This window comes from Taeniopygia guttata, chromosome 18, assembly GCF_048771995.1.
Source record: "Taeniopygia guttata chromosome 18, bTaeGut7.mat, whole genome shotgun sequence".
Taxonomy (NCBI): domain Eukaryota; kingdom Metazoa; phylum Chordata; class Aves; order Passeriformes; family Estrildidae; genus Taeniopygia; species Taeniopygia guttata.
In genome coordinates this window covers 3,501,801-3,519,255 of record NC_133043.1, presented here as the reverse complement: position 1 = coordinate 3,519,255, position 17,455 = coordinate 3,501,801, and the positions used below count along the sequence as shown (strand labels likewise).

At 47.8% G+C, this 17,455-nt stretch overlaps 1 protein-coding gene across 1 annotated transcript; it reads right to left on the bottom strand.

The window, feature by feature from the left end:
* Positions 1-6,310: 6,310 nt before the first annotated feature.
* CACNG1 (calcium voltage-gated channel auxiliary subunit gamma 1) lies at positions 6,311-16,248 on the bottom strand. Its single transcript, XM_002197964.7, has 4 exons — positions 15,838-16,248; positions 10,252-10,326; positions 8,018-8,155; positions 6,311-7,305 (listed from the first exon to the last, which is right to left on the bottom strand). The coding sequence occupies exons 1-4, from the start codon at positions 16,076-16,078 to the stop codon at positions 7,079-7,081; spliced, it is 681 nt and encodes a 226-aa protein (XP_002198000.4). The 5' UTR covers positions 16,079-16,248; the 3' UTR covers positions 6,311-7,078.
* Positions 16,249-17,455: the final 1,207 nt, after the last annotated feature.

Below are 17,455 nucleotides of genomic sequence, written 5' to 3'. Positions count from 1 at the left end.
CTGTTATCTGTTTATCAGTTAAGGGGGAGATGGTCGCATCTCACCACATTTTATTCTGTTTTACACTGGTATTTTATCTACACTGAAAATATTACAGATAAAATCCCATTTTCTCTCTGATTTAGAATTTCTGTTCTTTAACTTTATGAAGACCCCAGCTGGTTTTGGTGCTAAATTTTCATAAGTGCTCTCACCCAGAATTTGAGGATGATATGATAGAGATGATCTGACTTAACAGCTTTGGCATGAATCATTTGGATTTTTTAGAGTTAGTTTTTTTCCAAAAGATTATATTTTTTGAAATGTCTTGTCTGGCCATTGTATGTCACATATACAGCCCTGAGTAAGATCTTTGGTTTTTGGAGCAAATTATCCAATGTTTATTGAAGTCATGTTTAGAAAACCCCAAAACTGTATTTTCAACTCTCTGAGGGCTTCAGTCCAACTCCTATTAAAATGAAATTAAGCCTTACAGATGGTTCCAGTGGGCACTGCTCAGGCTGCACTGTAAATATGGACCTGTTGCAGTTATAGGGAAAATTCAAAATTGAGTTTTGTAAATTGTCTCAGTGTGGGGGAAATGAGTGGAAGCTGGGGCATATACACCCACTGGGTATTTGGCTCCTTGACTTTTTTTATGCTTCAGTTAGTGCCAAATCCCATGCTCCTTGTTCAGGAATAAACTCCCCATTGTTGTCTGTCGAAAATTTAAATGACAGATCTAAATTTACTAAGCTTGTATTTGATATCAAGAATAATTCCTGGTTTTGTTTTCTTTCATTCCAGTTTTTGATGAGAAAAATCTGGATGCCTCATGGGAGGCTGTCAGTGTAGTAATAAAAACTAATGAAGGATGAAGGGAAAGATTTAAAAAAAATTTCAATTCTAAGAAAAATATTTTTTTTTTTACAATTCAGTTAGAGTCTCCACCTTTTACAAAGCCACTCAGTGAATGCATCTGGCATGTTTTTCTGTGTGTGGTTGAGGACTGAATTCTTTTGAAACTGTGAGCTTTCCCCTTGGCCATCCTAGGTGAGGAGCAGCCGGCGCTGATGCTGCTCTGCAGCGAGCTCAGCCTGACCTAGAGCTGCATTCTGAGGTAACTTTCCCACCTCCTGATGCTGCAGGACCTGCTCTTGGTGTCCTGGCTCATCTGGGTTATGCTAAGGGACGTGGCTGTGCTTGTCCCCAGCCTGGGCTGCCCTGGCCCTGCAGCTGCCAGCCTGTCCTGAGGGACCCGGCAGGCTCAGGAGAGGTTTTGGGGCACGTCCCTGTCTCTCTTGGTCAGTGCTCTGGCTGCTGGGACCCCTCCATGGGGTGCTGGTGTCCTCTGGAACACCCTGCAGGTGTCCCCAGTGTGGCTTCAGTGTGTCTCGGGTGTCTCAGCAGTGCCAGGCTCCTTAGAGCCCAGAGTGGGTTGTAGGGACAATTCCCCTCCATCCCCTTTGTGCTCACCTGGCAGCTTTCAGTGTTTCCACAAGGCAGCTCATAAATTGCTGTTTTGCATAAAGCTACTGCTTAGAACCAAGGCCCCAGCATCCACATTTTCTCCTGGAGGTTGTCATCTAATACAGTTTGTCCTGGATTTTTAATTGTATGGGTATTGCTGACCCTTTGCAGGATGTGAGTCCTGCCACTGACTGCGAACCCTGCGAGTGCCATTCCCTGCTTTGATTAATTAATGTTTTGTTCCCAGATTTGTCAAGTTCAGCTGGTTTTTTTTGCAGAGATGGTGCTCCATAAGCAATTCTTTTGCTATGTATGTAGTACTCAGTGCTATAAGTAGCACCAGGAGCAGTGTTTGACCACTCCAGATTTCCCTTTTAGACTGAACTCAAGCATATCAGAACCTGCACATTTCCAGGGCTGTGAGCCCACAATGCTTCGTGCTCTGCCCATATCATCCTTCAACTCATTTGTTTTGTTAGTTTTTAAAGGTTCTAGTTTTCCTAGAAAAACTGCAGACAATTAACTTGTCAAGACAGATGGTGATGATCTATGGTGCCTGTGAAAATTTGCACATCGTATTCCTTGACATGAAATATGGGCTATTTCTGTTGGTGTAGCAATACTTGCACCAGTCTCTTTTTGCTGGCTGTGTCAGGGAGCAAGGGCTGAATCCTTCTAAATTTGTAGTTTTCTTTCATTCAAGAGAAGTAAAAGGATTTGCAGCAGCAGCAGCAGCAATGGAAATGTCAGTTCGGTGCGGGGGTTTTTGGCAACTTTAGCTGAGAAATGTTGAGGAGTTTTTACCTCATTAAGGATTAATAGATGCTTCTGACAAATTACAGAACGCTCAGTGGTATGAATTATCCAAGACTGGTTAAAAGATGTTGTCAGTCCCTTTTCCAGAAGACTTGGCTTCCTGCTGGAGGGTAAATACCTCAACAAGACCGGCTGTAAAGCCACCAGTGAGACTGGTGATACTGGGCATGAAGCTGAGCCACAGCCTGGGGTGCAGCCTTGCCAAACAGAATTGTGCTGCTGGTTCTATTATAGAAAATAGTCCAGAAATCCGAGTTTATTCCCTTCTCTGCATTTCTTTGAAGAAAGCAGCAAAGCAGCTCAGCGTCTGATGCAGTGGGCATGTGTGATGTCTGCATGCCTTGAATTTATGTTCAATAGCTTCAGTGGAGCCCAAGCATCGATCAAGTGTGACAAAGCAATGACAATCTCATCCTCTACTTCAGTCAAAACAAAGTTGTGACGTTCTTTTCTTGTCCCTTGGTGACAATGGAAAGGGGAAATAATTGGAATGGATGCTTTTAGAGCAGGTCCCACTGCTGTGTGTGTTTCATGGTACAGAGCAGCCTAATGCTCCTGTAGTTAAGTTATAAAGTGATGCAGTGTTCCAAGGGGCACAGTCCCACTGTGGACAGAGGAAGCTCATTTTAAATTAAGTTTAGGCTGAGGTTTATTCTCTTAGCAGTTTCTGCCTGTGGTCAGGTTCCTGGCATGTGACTGCCCAGCTGCAGCTCTGGACAGAGCCCACGGGCTCCATGTGAATCCCCAGGGCCCTCCCCAGGGCTGGCAGTGCTGCAGACTTCTCCTGACACTCCTGTATCCTATATCCTGTATCCCTGTATCCTGTATCAGGTGTGCTCCTCAAGAGCTGGCAGGCCCAGGTGAGAGTGTCCCTCTGCAGCAGGGCCAGGGATCTCATTGTAGGGGCAATATTGCCAGATCTTCAGGGCTTTCTGGAAATCATTTCTGGTGAGGAGAAAAGGGTGATGGCCCCAAGGAAGTCACAGAGTGGAAATGGCATCAGTGAAAAACCAAAAAGTAAATTTGTAAATACTTGTGCCTTTGTAAACAGTTTGATCAGGGTGATCAAACACCTGATCATCCTGCATGTGCTGGCTCTTTCTAGGTTTGGACTAAAGGAGAAATAGGGGTGTGTGCCAGGATTTCTGGGTGAAATCCTCGCTTATGCACCCATCTGTGCTGAGCTCTTCTCCCCCCACCCGCTGGTGCTGGGCTGTGCCTGCAGAACCTCGTTGCAGATGAAGGGTGTTCAAGAGCTCAGCTTGCTGCTAAACAGGCAGTTTTCTTCTTCAGGGTTGCTTGTCTGACACCTTTTCTGCACGTTAAATTCACACAGCACAGCATTTAAAAACAAGGGAAGCAGATTCTCTCCACGCCTCACAGCAAATCTTACATAAACAAAAACCTTCCCGTCTTCTGTTGCGTTGACTGTGATTTAACACTCGGGCTTGGGCAGCCCAAATCTCAGCACTGTGGCTTGGGCAGTGCCCTGGGGCACCTCTCTGTGGCTGTCTGAGGAGGGGACAGGCACCGTGTTGGATTGGGGAGTGGCAAATGCCCAAGGAGCCCGTGACTGAAGGTGTGTGGGACTGGTAGTGGCAGGGCCAGCGCTCAAGATTTCATGGTGGCTGGTGGTTGTTCCTTGTTCTGCAAATTGATTTCCTCTCTCTCTCTCTGGTGCCTGTTTCCCACTCGGTTCTTTGGCTGTGTCCCAAGCCCAGGAGTGCTCCTGTTGGATGTGTGTTAGCAGCTGGGTTCCCATCCCTCTTTGGCTCTGGTGATTCCCTGCTGGTGAGGATATTTCCTTCACATTTTCATGGTACATTCCTGAGAGGTTCTGGTGGCTCTTCCCTGCTGTTTGCTCAGCTGAGAGAATGAAAACTGAAACTGGTTACAGCTCCCCCCTCCAACATTATATTCCTTTTCCTTTATGAAGGCCAATTACTTTCATTAACTCTCTTAAAACACATTACCAGCTCTGGCAGAACAAACCTGCTGCAAGAGCAGAGCCCTTCCCACCGTGAATACCAATGCCTGATTTAATGGATGGGTCCCTCTTCAGCATTCTTCCAGATATTAAGAAGAAAATGAAGTTATCCATGTGCTTCTCAGTCTGGCAGGGACCATACAGAGCAGGGAATGATCACAAAACCTTAGCCTGGAGCAGAAAGAGAATAAAACTCAGTGAATCTTAAGGGCTTTAGGAGGCATCTGGCTGAGCTGCCTGAGCTCTGGCTGTGGGTGTAGGTTCTTGATGCCATGAGCTGTGTGTTTTCTCTGCCTCGCGAGTAAAGTAATCCCAGAGATGCTGTAAAACCTTGGATCCAGGCCAAAGCCCAGCACTCACCAGGAATCTTTCCACTGCCCTCACTGTGGATCAGGAGTGTGCAGAAGATGGGTGAGACCTTCCAGGGTGTGTTTATCTGAAATGGGAATGTCTTGCTCTGGAATATCAGGAAGGGGACTGAGTGGCATCTTGGCTGGGCAAAAAGTTGGCCCACCAGGATGAGAACCCAACTAGAAATTACTTTTCCCCAGCAGAGGTATTGAAAGAGAGGCATGGCACTTCAGAAAAGGTGTGAAGGGCTTCCCTTCTCACACAGGATGTGCCGCTGCTCTGTGTGGGGTGAGGAACTCAGACCCCTGTCCCCAAACCTTGCTTATCTCCACCCATGGAACATCCGAGGTGATGATGATGGCTGAGCTGGGACTGCTGCTGTTCCTGCCAGCTGCTCTGCTTAGATTATCTTTGCTGTGTAGATTTGGATGTCCCAACCCAGGGTCAGCCACCCTGGTGGTCACACTGACTACTTTCCTTTATGTTGTTGCATGTAAAGGTTCTCCCTAGGAGCTAGCCTCTGTTTTCCTGAACAATGAAAATGCAAATTCAGGATGTCAGCTTTGCACCCAAAAATAAGATTTCGAAACCATTTAGCATTTCAGAGTGGTGCTGTGACAACGTGAAGCCTTGCAGTTGTCTCTCATGATGAGAGACAGGCAGAGCTCCTCAAGCTCACACTCAGATCTGAGCACCAATGAGTGCTTTATCCCAAAACTTTATAATATATGTGTTATTTGTAGTGCTTTTCAACTTCAAAGAGCTTTGAAAACATTAATGCAATTTCACAAAAGGCTTCTGTTCTTGCTGCCACTCTGCTGATGGGGGAAATGGAGATGAGCCTGAGTCTGGCTGGAGCTGCTGGGGCTGAGCCCACCCCGAAGGTGGGGCCGAGGGCAGCCCCTCGAGCCAGCACGGAATTGCTGGGGAATTTCTCCACATGTTAAACATGTCATAATTTCAGACCTCTTCAAATTGATTTTTCTGTTAGGAATTCTGTTTTTCTTTAGGATTGTGGACAGCTAAATACAGAGGGAAGAGCACTTCGGTTCCCCTTTCTCCTGATTTTTAAATTACCAGGTAAAAAGAGAACACTGTAAGCCAAGTACTTTTTCCTGCCTGGGGGCAAAATGCTGAGCAGATTCTGAAAATTGAACTGTAAAAAAAAAGAAAAAAAGAAGAAACACCCCCACCTCTTGGTGCTGTGGGGCTGTGAGGGTGAGAAGGGCTTGGCTGGAGGGGCTGGGTGAGGGTGTGGGGCTGGGGGACCCCCAGTGCTGCTGATGGTTGGACTGGGGGACCCCCAGCCCCCAAAGTGCTTCAGGCAGCTGTGGCAGAGCCCTGCAGGCTCCCAGCAACAAAGCAGCACCTGCAGCACCCCCCAGCACTGCCCGGACTCTGATTCTGCAGCAGCAGCAGCAGTGAGGCACCACCGGGGCGCTCTCAGGGCTCCTCTCCCGGCTCCTTCAGGCAGAATCCTTTCCTCCTTTCCCTCTCGGCAGCTGTTTTGAAGGATTTTTCCTGAGATGTAGCTTTGTGTACACATGTGCAGTGAGCAAAGCAGGGTGTTAAAAAGCTCATTCACGGGGAAGAAACGAGAGCTCCGTGCAGCAAACACCACCCAGCACTGCTCTGCTGTCCTGGACCTGGCAGAATCTGATGGGCCAAGTGATTCATCCATCAAAATGATTTTCCAGAAAATCATGCTACCGGAAGATGATGCTTTTTATTAAAGGAAAATATCACTCTTCATGTTCTGTACTTCTTGGCTTTGCCACTGAAGTTTAAGCAAAACACGAGACTCTGTTTTGTGGGGTTTTATGGTTGATTTAAAAGAATGGAACTGCCAGGTGTAAATTTGGAGGGGGGATTTTTATCCCAATGCTACGCAAAGTTCTGTTTTGTTTTTTATCAAATGTTAATATTTTAATAGAAAGCATAAGGATCTCCAGCTTACCCTGGGGGACAAGCTAACCCTTCTGAGGGAAGGAGTGTGGCATAAATGGGGACACTGACTCCCCACAGAGTCTCTCTGACTGAGTAAGATATAAAAGCCTGATATCCCTCATAGACCTATGCCCAACTGCACCAAACATCTTCCCCATGACAAAGCTGTCTCCTCTGTGGCCCAAGCTGTTGCAGACACACATTTCCCCTCAACTGCATCAGCACAGGGCAACCCCAAATTGGTACAGAGCAGTGCCATTCACACACACCCATGGTGGTGTTGAGTGGTCTTTCTGCTTTCTTTAAAAAAAAAAAAAAAAAAAAAAAAAGAAAGAATCAAAAAAGAGAGAAAAAAAGAAAGGAAAACAAAGGAAAAGAAAAAGAAAGCAATGATTGCAATTGAACATGCCGTGGTTCAGTAATGACTCACTTGATGGAGAGCACATTGTGTAGTGAGACCCAGACGTTTTAAAAAATACAAATATTTTCAGAACACTTTCTGGATATTTTTCATGGGTGCAGGGAACATCAGTGCTCGGGTTCTGCATCCATGCAGGTCTCCCAGGGGTTCTGGGGGAAGCGGGGCAGCGCGATGAGGAGGAGGGCGATGCCGCAGACGAAGAGCAGCACGAAGGAGGCGCAGGCACAGGCGAAGGACCAGGAGTAACTGTACTGGATCCAGGCTGTCTCCTTGCTGTCAATCATCCTCTTCACGGATTGCCTCATGACTTCAACAGAGATGATGATGCAGAGACCTGAAGGAAGATAGGAGCAGTGGGTTGAATAACCAGCTGTCAATTTTTCATCCTTAATTAACTGCCTCATCTGTTGTTTTGCATACAGGAACTGCAGTGAGATTCACAGGTGAGTCACTGACTTCAGTGTTTGAAGGAACCAGTGCTCAGAGCTGCCAGGAGCTCTGCCATAAGTGAGGTCAGCCACTGACTTGTTGAGTGTGATCTTTCAGGCAGGCTTGGATGGGAAATTCAAAGTGGGGGAGGAATAATTGCATTCCCTGGGGAGCTTTTTCAGAGTTTGAGGAAGATTTTATATTGAGGTGACAATTTGCACCTCTGTCTTTCACTCATTGTGGCATGTCAGAGTATTCCTGGCTCATGTACAAGTGCAGTCTTTGTGTGTTTGGGAGACATTGTGTATTTTGAGCCTGGATCAGCAGTTTTGTTGGTTTGAATCTCAATAAATGAGATGAATATTGTGTGTCCCTGGTTCAGGCTGGGACTGACAGTGAATATATTAGAAGGGAGTGAATATACTTTTAAGGGGGGTTGAAGAAAACACAGACCAGCTGAACAGGACCACACCACACAGGGACCTGTAGTCTGTGGCCAGGAAGAAAATGCTTGCAGGGCATTTTTAGAAGTGTCTCTGTCCCCTTGGGATCTATCTTAAGTTTCCCTGTGTTGTCCTATAAACCAAGCCCAGAGATGTGAGCAGCCCTGCCCGTACCTGCGAAGGTGTAGAACATGGATGCTGGCTTCAGCAGATAATCCCTCTTCTTCCTGAAGGACAGGAGCACGCAGATCGTCCCGATGATGGCGAAGCCAACGCTGAAGATGGCAATGGCTGCAGCTGAGATGCTGTATTCTGCCAAATGGAAAAAACCCACCAAAAATGACATAGGGTGCACATTTTGAGCCCCTTGCCATCAGCTGTGGGGACGTTGCAGTAGCTCACACTGAGAAATACGTGCATCCCTGATGCTGGGAAGAGGTGGCTTTGGTGAATTATTTCCCTCAAGTGAAAACAGGGACAAGTATTGGCCATGTACCTTTTGAATGGGAAGGGTATAAAAGCAGAGCAAGAAGGGGAAAACGCTTTCTGAACACCCCCTGAGGTAGCCCAGGGCACCTTTGCTCACCAGCCCACCTGTATGGGGCTGCTGGAGCTGCTTTGGCTCTGCCATGGAAATGTTCTTCTCAAAGCCTAGCTGGGCTCCATGCTCTCATCCCTTCCCTCACCCCACACTCTGCTCCCAGAGTGAACAGGCAGCTCTCTGCTGCTTTTATTCTGTGCTTTCTGCAGAGCCCTGGCCCGTGCACGGGGAGCTGAGTGCTCCGTGGGCTCAGCACACCAATGGGCACAGCAGGCTGGGGGTGAAGAGTTTGCACAGCTCATTTTTCTTCCTTTGCCTCTACAACAGCGATTTCCAGCTCTGTAAAAACCCGGCTTCTTCAGGATATGGGATTAAACCCTCCCCAAAAGTCCTGGTTTTTGCAAGCCCTGGGCTGGACACTTCCCCCAGCCCAGCAGCTCAGGGCCTGGGTGGAGGGAGAGAGTTGCTAATTGAGTAATTCAGGCCTTCATTTGCATGTTGTGTTCATTTTCAGATTAGTTTAATGTTTAACACACGTAGCCATGCATGAACATCACAGTGCCTGATGATATTTGCTTTTCAAGCCATTTAAAAAAAATATCTCCCAGGCAAACTCATGAAGAATTTTTTTTTGCCTGTTACTAATTAGCTCCCATCCAAATGAGCTATTTCTGCAAAGGGGAACAGCAGATCACTCTTTGTTCTCACTGCTTTTCATATCAGTGTTTTATTATAATTTTCTAAATGTTTCTCTTTTCTCTGTGCTGGAACTGCCTGAAAGTGTTCGTTTTATTTTAAAGCCTTTTGCTGGGCTTAAGATTTTCCTTTTGCCCCAAAGAAAATAAGTTCTTACTGATTTTTTTTTTTTTTTTCCTGAAGAAGAAATTCTTCCTGATTTTTTTTTTTTTTTTTTTTTTTTTTTTTTTTTTTTGCATTGCCCTGAAGGCATTGGATGCATTTTGAAGATCAGGTGGCTGGATTAGATAGGAGATAAGTGAGCAAAAGCAGGTGACTCAGACATATGCTTTTCTATCTAGTTAAAATTCCTGTCTTTCCTGTCTTAGGAAGCTACTTTTTTAGGAAACCTGTCTTCAGAGTTACAACTTCCACTAGAAGCAAAGCAGATTAATACATGAAATGTATCCAATGGCTCACATTTTCCACAGTAAATATGTTGTGTTGCAAACTATGAAGGAGTTCGTCCCCAAAGCGAGGATGAGAAAGAGAGAGGAGCATGTTAGGGGAGCCCTCAAAATATTTGGACTTATTAAATATGTGAAATTTGTCCATGGAAGACAATTTTGCTGTAAACACTGACAGTTCATGTCTTTGCAGGATCCCTGTTCCTTCCATTCATTGATTGCTCTATTTTTTACATGACTTTAATATAAAATCAATATGAACCATAAAATTCCTAATGGTCTTCAGAGAGCCTCTGCACTTCTTTTAGGGTCAAGACTTGGCTTGGGGTATGTTTTATTCATTTAGGTTTTATTAATATCTTCCCCTTCAATGGCAAAGGCTGAGTGTCATGGATAGTGCCAATGTTGTAAAGTCATTTTTATCCTGGAAGGACTTTTTGCAGTTTTCCTGGGTATTGACATTGTTATATATTTGTGGGAGAACTTATGTAAAATCATGTTTATGGGTGTGATCATATATCAAAATAATTGTCCCCAGGAAGCTGGGATTTGACCTTGTCCAGGGCATTTTCCACATTTTTCTCAGCTGATGGTGCCTGCTAGAGATTCTGCATTTCACTGAAATTAGAGATGAACTCTGATTTTGGGGACCCCTTTTCCTTAGATCTTGTGTGCCCGTCACTTCATACAACATTAGGAAAATATTCTTTTGCAATTGTTCTTACCTTTCTGGGTGGTGACTTCAAATATCTCTGAGGTCTCTCCAGGAGTGAAGTGCTTGAAGTAGGAGCAGTTGTGGTCTGAAAGAGAAAAGAAAATTCAATTTTGTGCTCTTGGAAGCCTCTGATAAAATGTAGTAAGACTGAATTAGCTTTTTATTGATGTACCAAGCTTGCAGTGGTTTTGAGGCTCCCTACCCTTGGTGATACTGAGGAACTGGGGTTGGATCTGATTTCCTTGGGAGCAGATGAGGACACCAGACTCCAGCACGGACACGGCTGAAGCCCCTCTGATACCTTTTGTATCCCTCTCAGAGCTGATTGCTCTCCTGTTTAAAATATGAATTACAGATGATTTTTCTCATTCTGTCTTTGGCCATCACACGTTTCTGCCTCTCAGTGTTGCAGCATTTCCTGGGAATGGGCCCTGCCCTGCCCACAGCTGAGTTGGCAGCTCCGTTCCCTCACCAAGCCACTCTGTCGGGGTGAGGTGACCTTGGGGTGCAGACAGGGAGGATGGAGTGTCCTCACCCGCCTTCCCCTGCTGACTTTTCCCTTCTGCAGCTCACAGATCCCTGTGTGCCAGTGGAGGTTTGCTGATCTGGGGGTCCCAGGGATGAGGCTGCTGCAATGCAGCAAAGCACATGTGTTTTACTAAAATAGGGATGCTAAGAGCTTTTTTTTTTTTTTCTGGCTGTCAGTAAAAAAAGAACAAAGCAAAAAAGACCAAAGCTGTTTGAAGCCCAAGCAGTTGCCCAGAGAAGAGAAGGCTGCACGAGCCAAGGGCAAAGAGGGTATCACACCAGGCATTATCCAAGTTTGATCAGCCTGTTAGGTTAATTTGACAGGACAGCAGAGTTAGATAGAGGGAGCTTTATGAAGTTCCTCTGTCTGGACTTCACATGAGCACAGTGCCAGGTACGGGGTGTTTGTGGGGGGTGGAGGAGCCAGCAGGGATCAGGCCTGTGGGGCAGTATGGGGATGAGGGGAGTTGCCAGCTGGGTCTCTTGAGGGCCACGATCCCTTTTGCTCCTCAGCCTGGCGAGGTCAGCGATGTCCCTGCGGCCACAGGAGCCTCCAGCCCCGGCTCTGGGGGGGACCTGCTGACTCGGCCTTTGGCAGCAGCAGGGGAAGGGTGGAGGGTGTTCTTGCTATTTATAACTGATTTAATTGGGGCTTTGGAGGGGTGTGAGCTGGGAGAGCAGTTGCTCACCAGGAATTTGGCTGGAAGGGGACGCTGGTGGGGACGTGCTGAGCGGTGCCAGCCCTGGCTGCGCTGTCCTGCTGAGCTGGGCTGGCTGGGGGGACACCCTCAGCTCCTGCCCCAGCACCCCTGCAGCACCCAGGGGCTCCCAGCAAACAGAGCCAAGGCTGCCTGAAACACAAAAATAGGGGCCCCTTCCCTTCCCTTAGAGGCATCTCTTCTGTTACGTAAACAAGTCAGCACCAGCTTCCAGAAGATGCTGGGGGGAAGCCTGGGAGAAGTTGTGGCCCTCTCTCCATCCAGGCTGGGACAGGCTGCTCCAGCACAGGGTGAAGCCTGAGCCAGGCTGGGTGCAGGAGCACGCAGGGACTGCTGTGGGTTTCTGTCTGTGAGAATTTCACTGGCTCCTTACAGCATTAATTTCTCTGGCAGAAGAACCCTGTGCTCTACCTGTTGGTTCTTGTGGGTTTTTTCTGTCATGTAAATGGTGGCTGCTGGAGTTAGTGACTCAGGGAGGATTTATTTTCCCTCTCCCACGAGATAGGTAATTGCAAAGCAGCGTTTCTGGGCCTGTTAGGGGAAGATTCCTTGGAGACACTCTTATCTACTTAGGTTTATAAGCTGACTTTTATTTCATCTGAAGATTCTCCTTGCTGGAAACAAGGTTAATGTTTAGCTCTGGCATCTCCTGACCTGTTCTTTATTATCCTTGCAAATCACGGGAAGAAATACATTTGAACTCAGCCCTCTGTGACTCTAATTGTGAATTTTGAGCCCCGAAGCAGTGGTTGTGTGCCTCCACCAGCGACTCAGTGGTGGTAGAGGCTGAGCATTGTGTCTGGGACACTTTATTTTGGGATTGTTTGGTGGAGCTTTTCATTAATTCTCTAAAAAGCCTGAACTCAAAGGAGGCCCCAGGCATGCAGTACAAAGGTGGAGGCATCCAGAGTTGGGGTGGTGGGAGCACAGCACAGCTCTGAGTCCCCTGCAGGGGAGCCAAACCAGTCCAGTCCACCCTCCATCCTCATAAACCTTTCAGAGGTGGACTTGTCTGCAGGAGATGGAGGTACATCTGTCCCTTATGACCCTTAGCAAAGCTCTGCCAGTGTATGAAAAAAGGGGTCATCACACAAGTGGGCTGGTGTTTTTGGAAAATACACTTGTTGTGAGGAAATAGAGCTAGATTTGTTTTGGTGAAATGCTAAATTGCTTTCAGTTTAAAGATGCTCCCATGCTCTGTTGAGCTGGGGATACTTGTTTCAACAAGTCTGTTACTCAGCAGAGGTACTGCAACGACTCTGCTGCCACCATGAAAAAGAGAAAAGTCCTTTTATGCCACAGCACGTTTACATATCAGACAGGATTTACATTGGGGTTGATAATGGATGGACACTGTGTGGCAATCTTCCTTTCTCTCCACCCCAACTGCATTATCTCTGCCACAAGGTCACCCCAGTGTGCTGATGGGGACAGCCCAGGGGCTCTGTGGTTGCACGAACTTCAGGGTAATAATGTGGCTTATCACAGAGAGTCCTCACCCATCCAGCACACCTCCTCACAGCCCTCCTGCTTCCTCCCCCTCAGATCCATCACTCCTGGGTGAAGCCATGGGATGCAGAAGTGCAATCCCACTGAGCTGTGGTTGAACCTTGGGGAGCTGCAATTTGGAGATTTTGTGAGGGAAAGAAAGGCTGGAAAGACCATGAGATGTTTAGTCCATGCAGAGTTTTGGGTGGCAGCTGTCCCCTGTAAGCATTGGAGTGCCAGGCTGGGAAAGGGCTGGAGCCCACCTTGCTCTGGAACCTGAGATGGACAGAGAACGGGGAGTTTGTGGCAGGGTGGATGGTTTGAAAATCCTGGGGTTTAGGTTGGGGTTTCCACTTGTGATGAGTTTGGGAGACAGGACCTTAGAGGACGTGTTAAGGTGAGGCCTGAGCCACGGAAGGGGCCAGGCCCTGGGCTCTGACCTGGCTAATGAAGCCTTTGACACACACACAGGGAGTTTTGGAGATGATCTCTCCAAGCAGTTCCATTTCACACCTGTCTTGCAGGGTGAGTCTTGTGTAACAGGGAGCAGAGCCCTGCTGGCAGCCCATATCCTCGAGCACTTCTCTCCAGTTGCCTGTGCTCAGGTTCCTGTATTTACAAGGACCTGTTTGAGCTGTTGAACACTCCTGGTGCTGCCCAGGAGCCACTTTTCAGGACAGCACCAGCACCAGAGTTACGGGCTGTAACACTGAGCTCCATTTACAGCTGGCAGTAAAATGCCCCAGTGCCCACTGACCACAGTTAAAAATGTCTCAGTATTAATCTGAATTTGTCTGGTTTTAACAACCATCTCCCCGATCTTTTTATTTGTTACAGCAGGATGCTGAACCCTTTTCAATTTGTCAACACCCTCGGATGGGTGCTGTAAAATTTTAAACCTCTGCCTAAATCACAGCCCTGCTTTGTGGACTGCGAGCCAAATCATCCTCCCCACTCTGCACTGTGCTGAGCTCAAAACCTAATAAATAACGTTAATCATGCCATCCATTTCCTCCACAGGGAGTGACTGGTAAATGGTTATTAATTCAGTGATAAATTCTGATGCCTCTTTCCCAGTCCTGGCAGTAATGTCTGGTTATATCTCATGATTTTCAGGAAAAGCAGCGCCTGCATCTGCTCTTTTACTGCGCGTTTGTTCATTCACATTTTCTTGGCTGCTGCAGGTTTCACAGCCCTGGTGTTTCCCTGCCGACATCCCTTCCCAGAAGTGTGAAATCAATCGAGCAGGAGCCGTGGGGCCACAGCCTCGCTCAGCAGCCCCATCCCCAGGGCTCTTCTCCCCTCTCCTTGCTCTGATCCTTTCCCGGCTAGAGCAGGGATGAAGGTATTTATGGTATAATTGAGGCGCGAATTTCACCCTCTGCAACGTGATTACGATGCAGGCTGTCATCCGAATTCGCAAATATCTTTAAAAATTGGCTGAACCAGCTCTGGTGTGGGGGACAGCCCAGCCCCTCCGCAATTCCCAGTCACTCTGTGCCTGGCGGAATGCGGCGCTGGGATGTGATTCAACGTCTGTGCAAGCACATGCTGATGTCTGTCAAAGATAGCGGCTGCTTTCCTGTGCCCTGCCTGCGAATCTGCTTTGTGCAGACAGCTGGATATTTATGAGTTTTATATTTACCCCACGGTCGTGCAGTTTTGCTGTTTATCCCCCAGTTTCTATTGTTTTTCCTTTTGTGGGAGTTCTCGGTGCGTGGGGGAAGGCGTGCAGCGAGGAATACGTCTCTAGGCACGTAAGTACCTTGCTGAGAGACATTAAACATATGGATGACACACTCCCAAGTTTGGTTAGAGGCAGACCCACATGCTGAGGCTCAGCTCCTCTCTTCACAACACGTAATTTGGCCAAAGAGATAAAGAATTGCAGTAATACAGGCAATATACAGTCAGACCAAGCAGGAAGATTTTTCACAGGAAATTTTCAAATATGTGTTAACATATATTTCATTTCAAGCAGCGAGTCTAACACGAAGGCAATCCTGTTATTTCTGTTCTGGAAAGCATCCAGTACCCTATAAGCCTTCGAAAAAAGCAGCATGGCTCAGTCACAGAGGGAGTGTATTAGTGCAAACGGCGTGGATGTTGCTGACTTGGCAATCAGCAAAAACATAATGAGCTCCTTTAACCATGGGAATGGAGCAGCCTTCCCGGAAAGCTGCCGTGCCCACTGCCCTCCCCATCGATTGAACTGGAGGGGGAGACGTGTGTGGGAGCATGTGCCTCTGGTGAGAGGTAAGGAGGCTCCCTAAGTCCTTGAGAAATTGATTCAATCTCCATTTATGACTCTTTTTTTCCTGGAAGTTGACAAACCATCCTGCAGGTCCCTCTCCCTCCCTGCCCCGAGGAATGGCTGTTATTGGAGCAGCTCAGAGTTAACCCAGTGCCCGCCGTGGATGGGCTTTTCCTCTGGGATTATATGGATCTGGAAATCCACCAGCTGTGTTTGGTGGACCCGTAAATCCTCTCTCTTGCCTGCTGCTGTCAACGTGCTGGTAGGACCCTTGGCTGGGGTTCAGCAAGATTCCCTCCATCCCAATCTCCCGTTGTGATTCCCACTGTGCCCAATCCTCTTCCCCTTCTCCCCACCACAGTCGCTGCTGCACGGGAGACTCAAATATGGTCACAAACAGACCAAGGCAAGGCAGCAAAGCAACCCCAGCAGGAGCTGGCAGCGAGGTGTGTTTGCCCACGGACACGAAAACAGCCCCGTGCACCCCATCCCAAACTCAGTGCCTGCTTTCCTTCTGCCGTGAGGGACGCGGAGCCTATTTCCCTTTGCCATGTCCTCCAACCTCCTAAGCAAAGCCTGCTGTGAGTCCTGCTGCGTGCTCACCTACCTCCTGGCAGGCTGATGGGCCCACAGCTCTTCTCTCTGGGACCTTGCTCCTGCATGAAAATGCGCTTGGTGCAGAGTCTCCAGAGCCCGAAATGCGCCGCCTCGCAGGTGGTGGTGTTTTCCTCCACGCTGGGGCTGAGCACGGCCCAGTGGTCGGTCACCACGGCCGCGAAGAGCAGCGAGATGCCCACCAGGATCACGGAGAACGTCAGCCGCACCTTCAGGGGTTTGCTCTGGTCCATCTCGCTCCGGGCCGGCGCTCCCAGCGGAGCGTGGCGCGGGGTTTGCGAGGGCTCCCGAAATCCTGGCGCATCTGAGAGCCTGGAAATGTCAGCCCCGGGCTGCGGGCAGCTGCTGGGCTGTGTCAGGAGGCTCCCGGTGCCCGGCTCAGCTTTCGGCCCCGTCCCACCCGGATTTGGATTCCCACGCCCGGCCGGGCGGTGCTCACTGCAGTGACTGCGGCTGCCGCGCAGGGGCTGAGGTCTCTCGACTTGCAGCATGCCCAGAAATAGGCATTAATAGGATGATTAACTTTTCGGTGAGGTTATAAAAACATCTGTGTTTATAATAGTGCTGGGCCTGAGTGCAGGCTGATCCTAAACAGCATAATAGCCCCGGAGCTCTGTCACCCCGTGCCTGCGGCTCGCAGGAGCTCAGAGGTGGACCTGCCTCCAGAGCCCAGAACTGTGGCAGAGAGTGATAAAGTAAGTCAACTAGTCTATGTCTATTTTATTATTTATTTGTATTATAGTTATTTTTATTCTAAGCTTTTATAATAATTCTTAATTAACGTGAACTATTCTGAGTTGTTGGGGGCTTTTTGTGGGTTCCAGGTTTTTGTTTTGTTGTTGTTGTTTTCGGTTTTTTTTTGTTGTTGCTAGGTTTTTTTGTGTCTTTTTTCTCTTTTTATAATGCAATACCTCTCAAATACTTGTTTGCTTTCCTATCAACCAGGTTCCCCTCAATACCTGCAGTAGCTCCAGCAGCCACCTCACACATCCATTCCTTTCTCCAGAAGTGATTTCTCTCTTAAGCACAGGTTGCTGGAGCTGGGCCAGCCTCTCTCCTTCCCCTTGATATTTCAACTGATTGTAAAGCCAATTTGATGGTAATGTCAATGCAGAGGCCACTGTGGAGGTGACATTACAATTGTGATGTCAAACTGAGGAGGGTGACAGTACCTGAATGTTAAAAGAATGGTTAAAAAAATGCCAGTGGAAAGCTGCAAATATCATTGTGTCAAGATAATGTCAGAGCTACTCCAGTCCTGCTTTATTAACACCCCAGTTTGATGTCAAAATAAAGGTGCAGAGGTGTCAGCTCAGGTTGATGAGGACAATGTGGAGCAAGGAATTAAAGTGTAGGCAGAGCATGGGAAAGGGAGAGAAAATAGTTTAAGTTTAAAAATATTGGTCCAAAATAAGTAATTGAAGTATGACTTGGGTTAACATTACTCTGTGACAGGGATGGCTTAGACACCCCTGCGGGGCTGAGGGACATGTGGGCACCTAGGATGGCATCTGGAGCCCCATTCTTGCTGGGACGTGGGGTCTGTGGGCAGGAGTGAAGGTACCTGGTGCAAAATTGGAGGGGAAGGGGACCAGGGAGGGCAGTGGGGA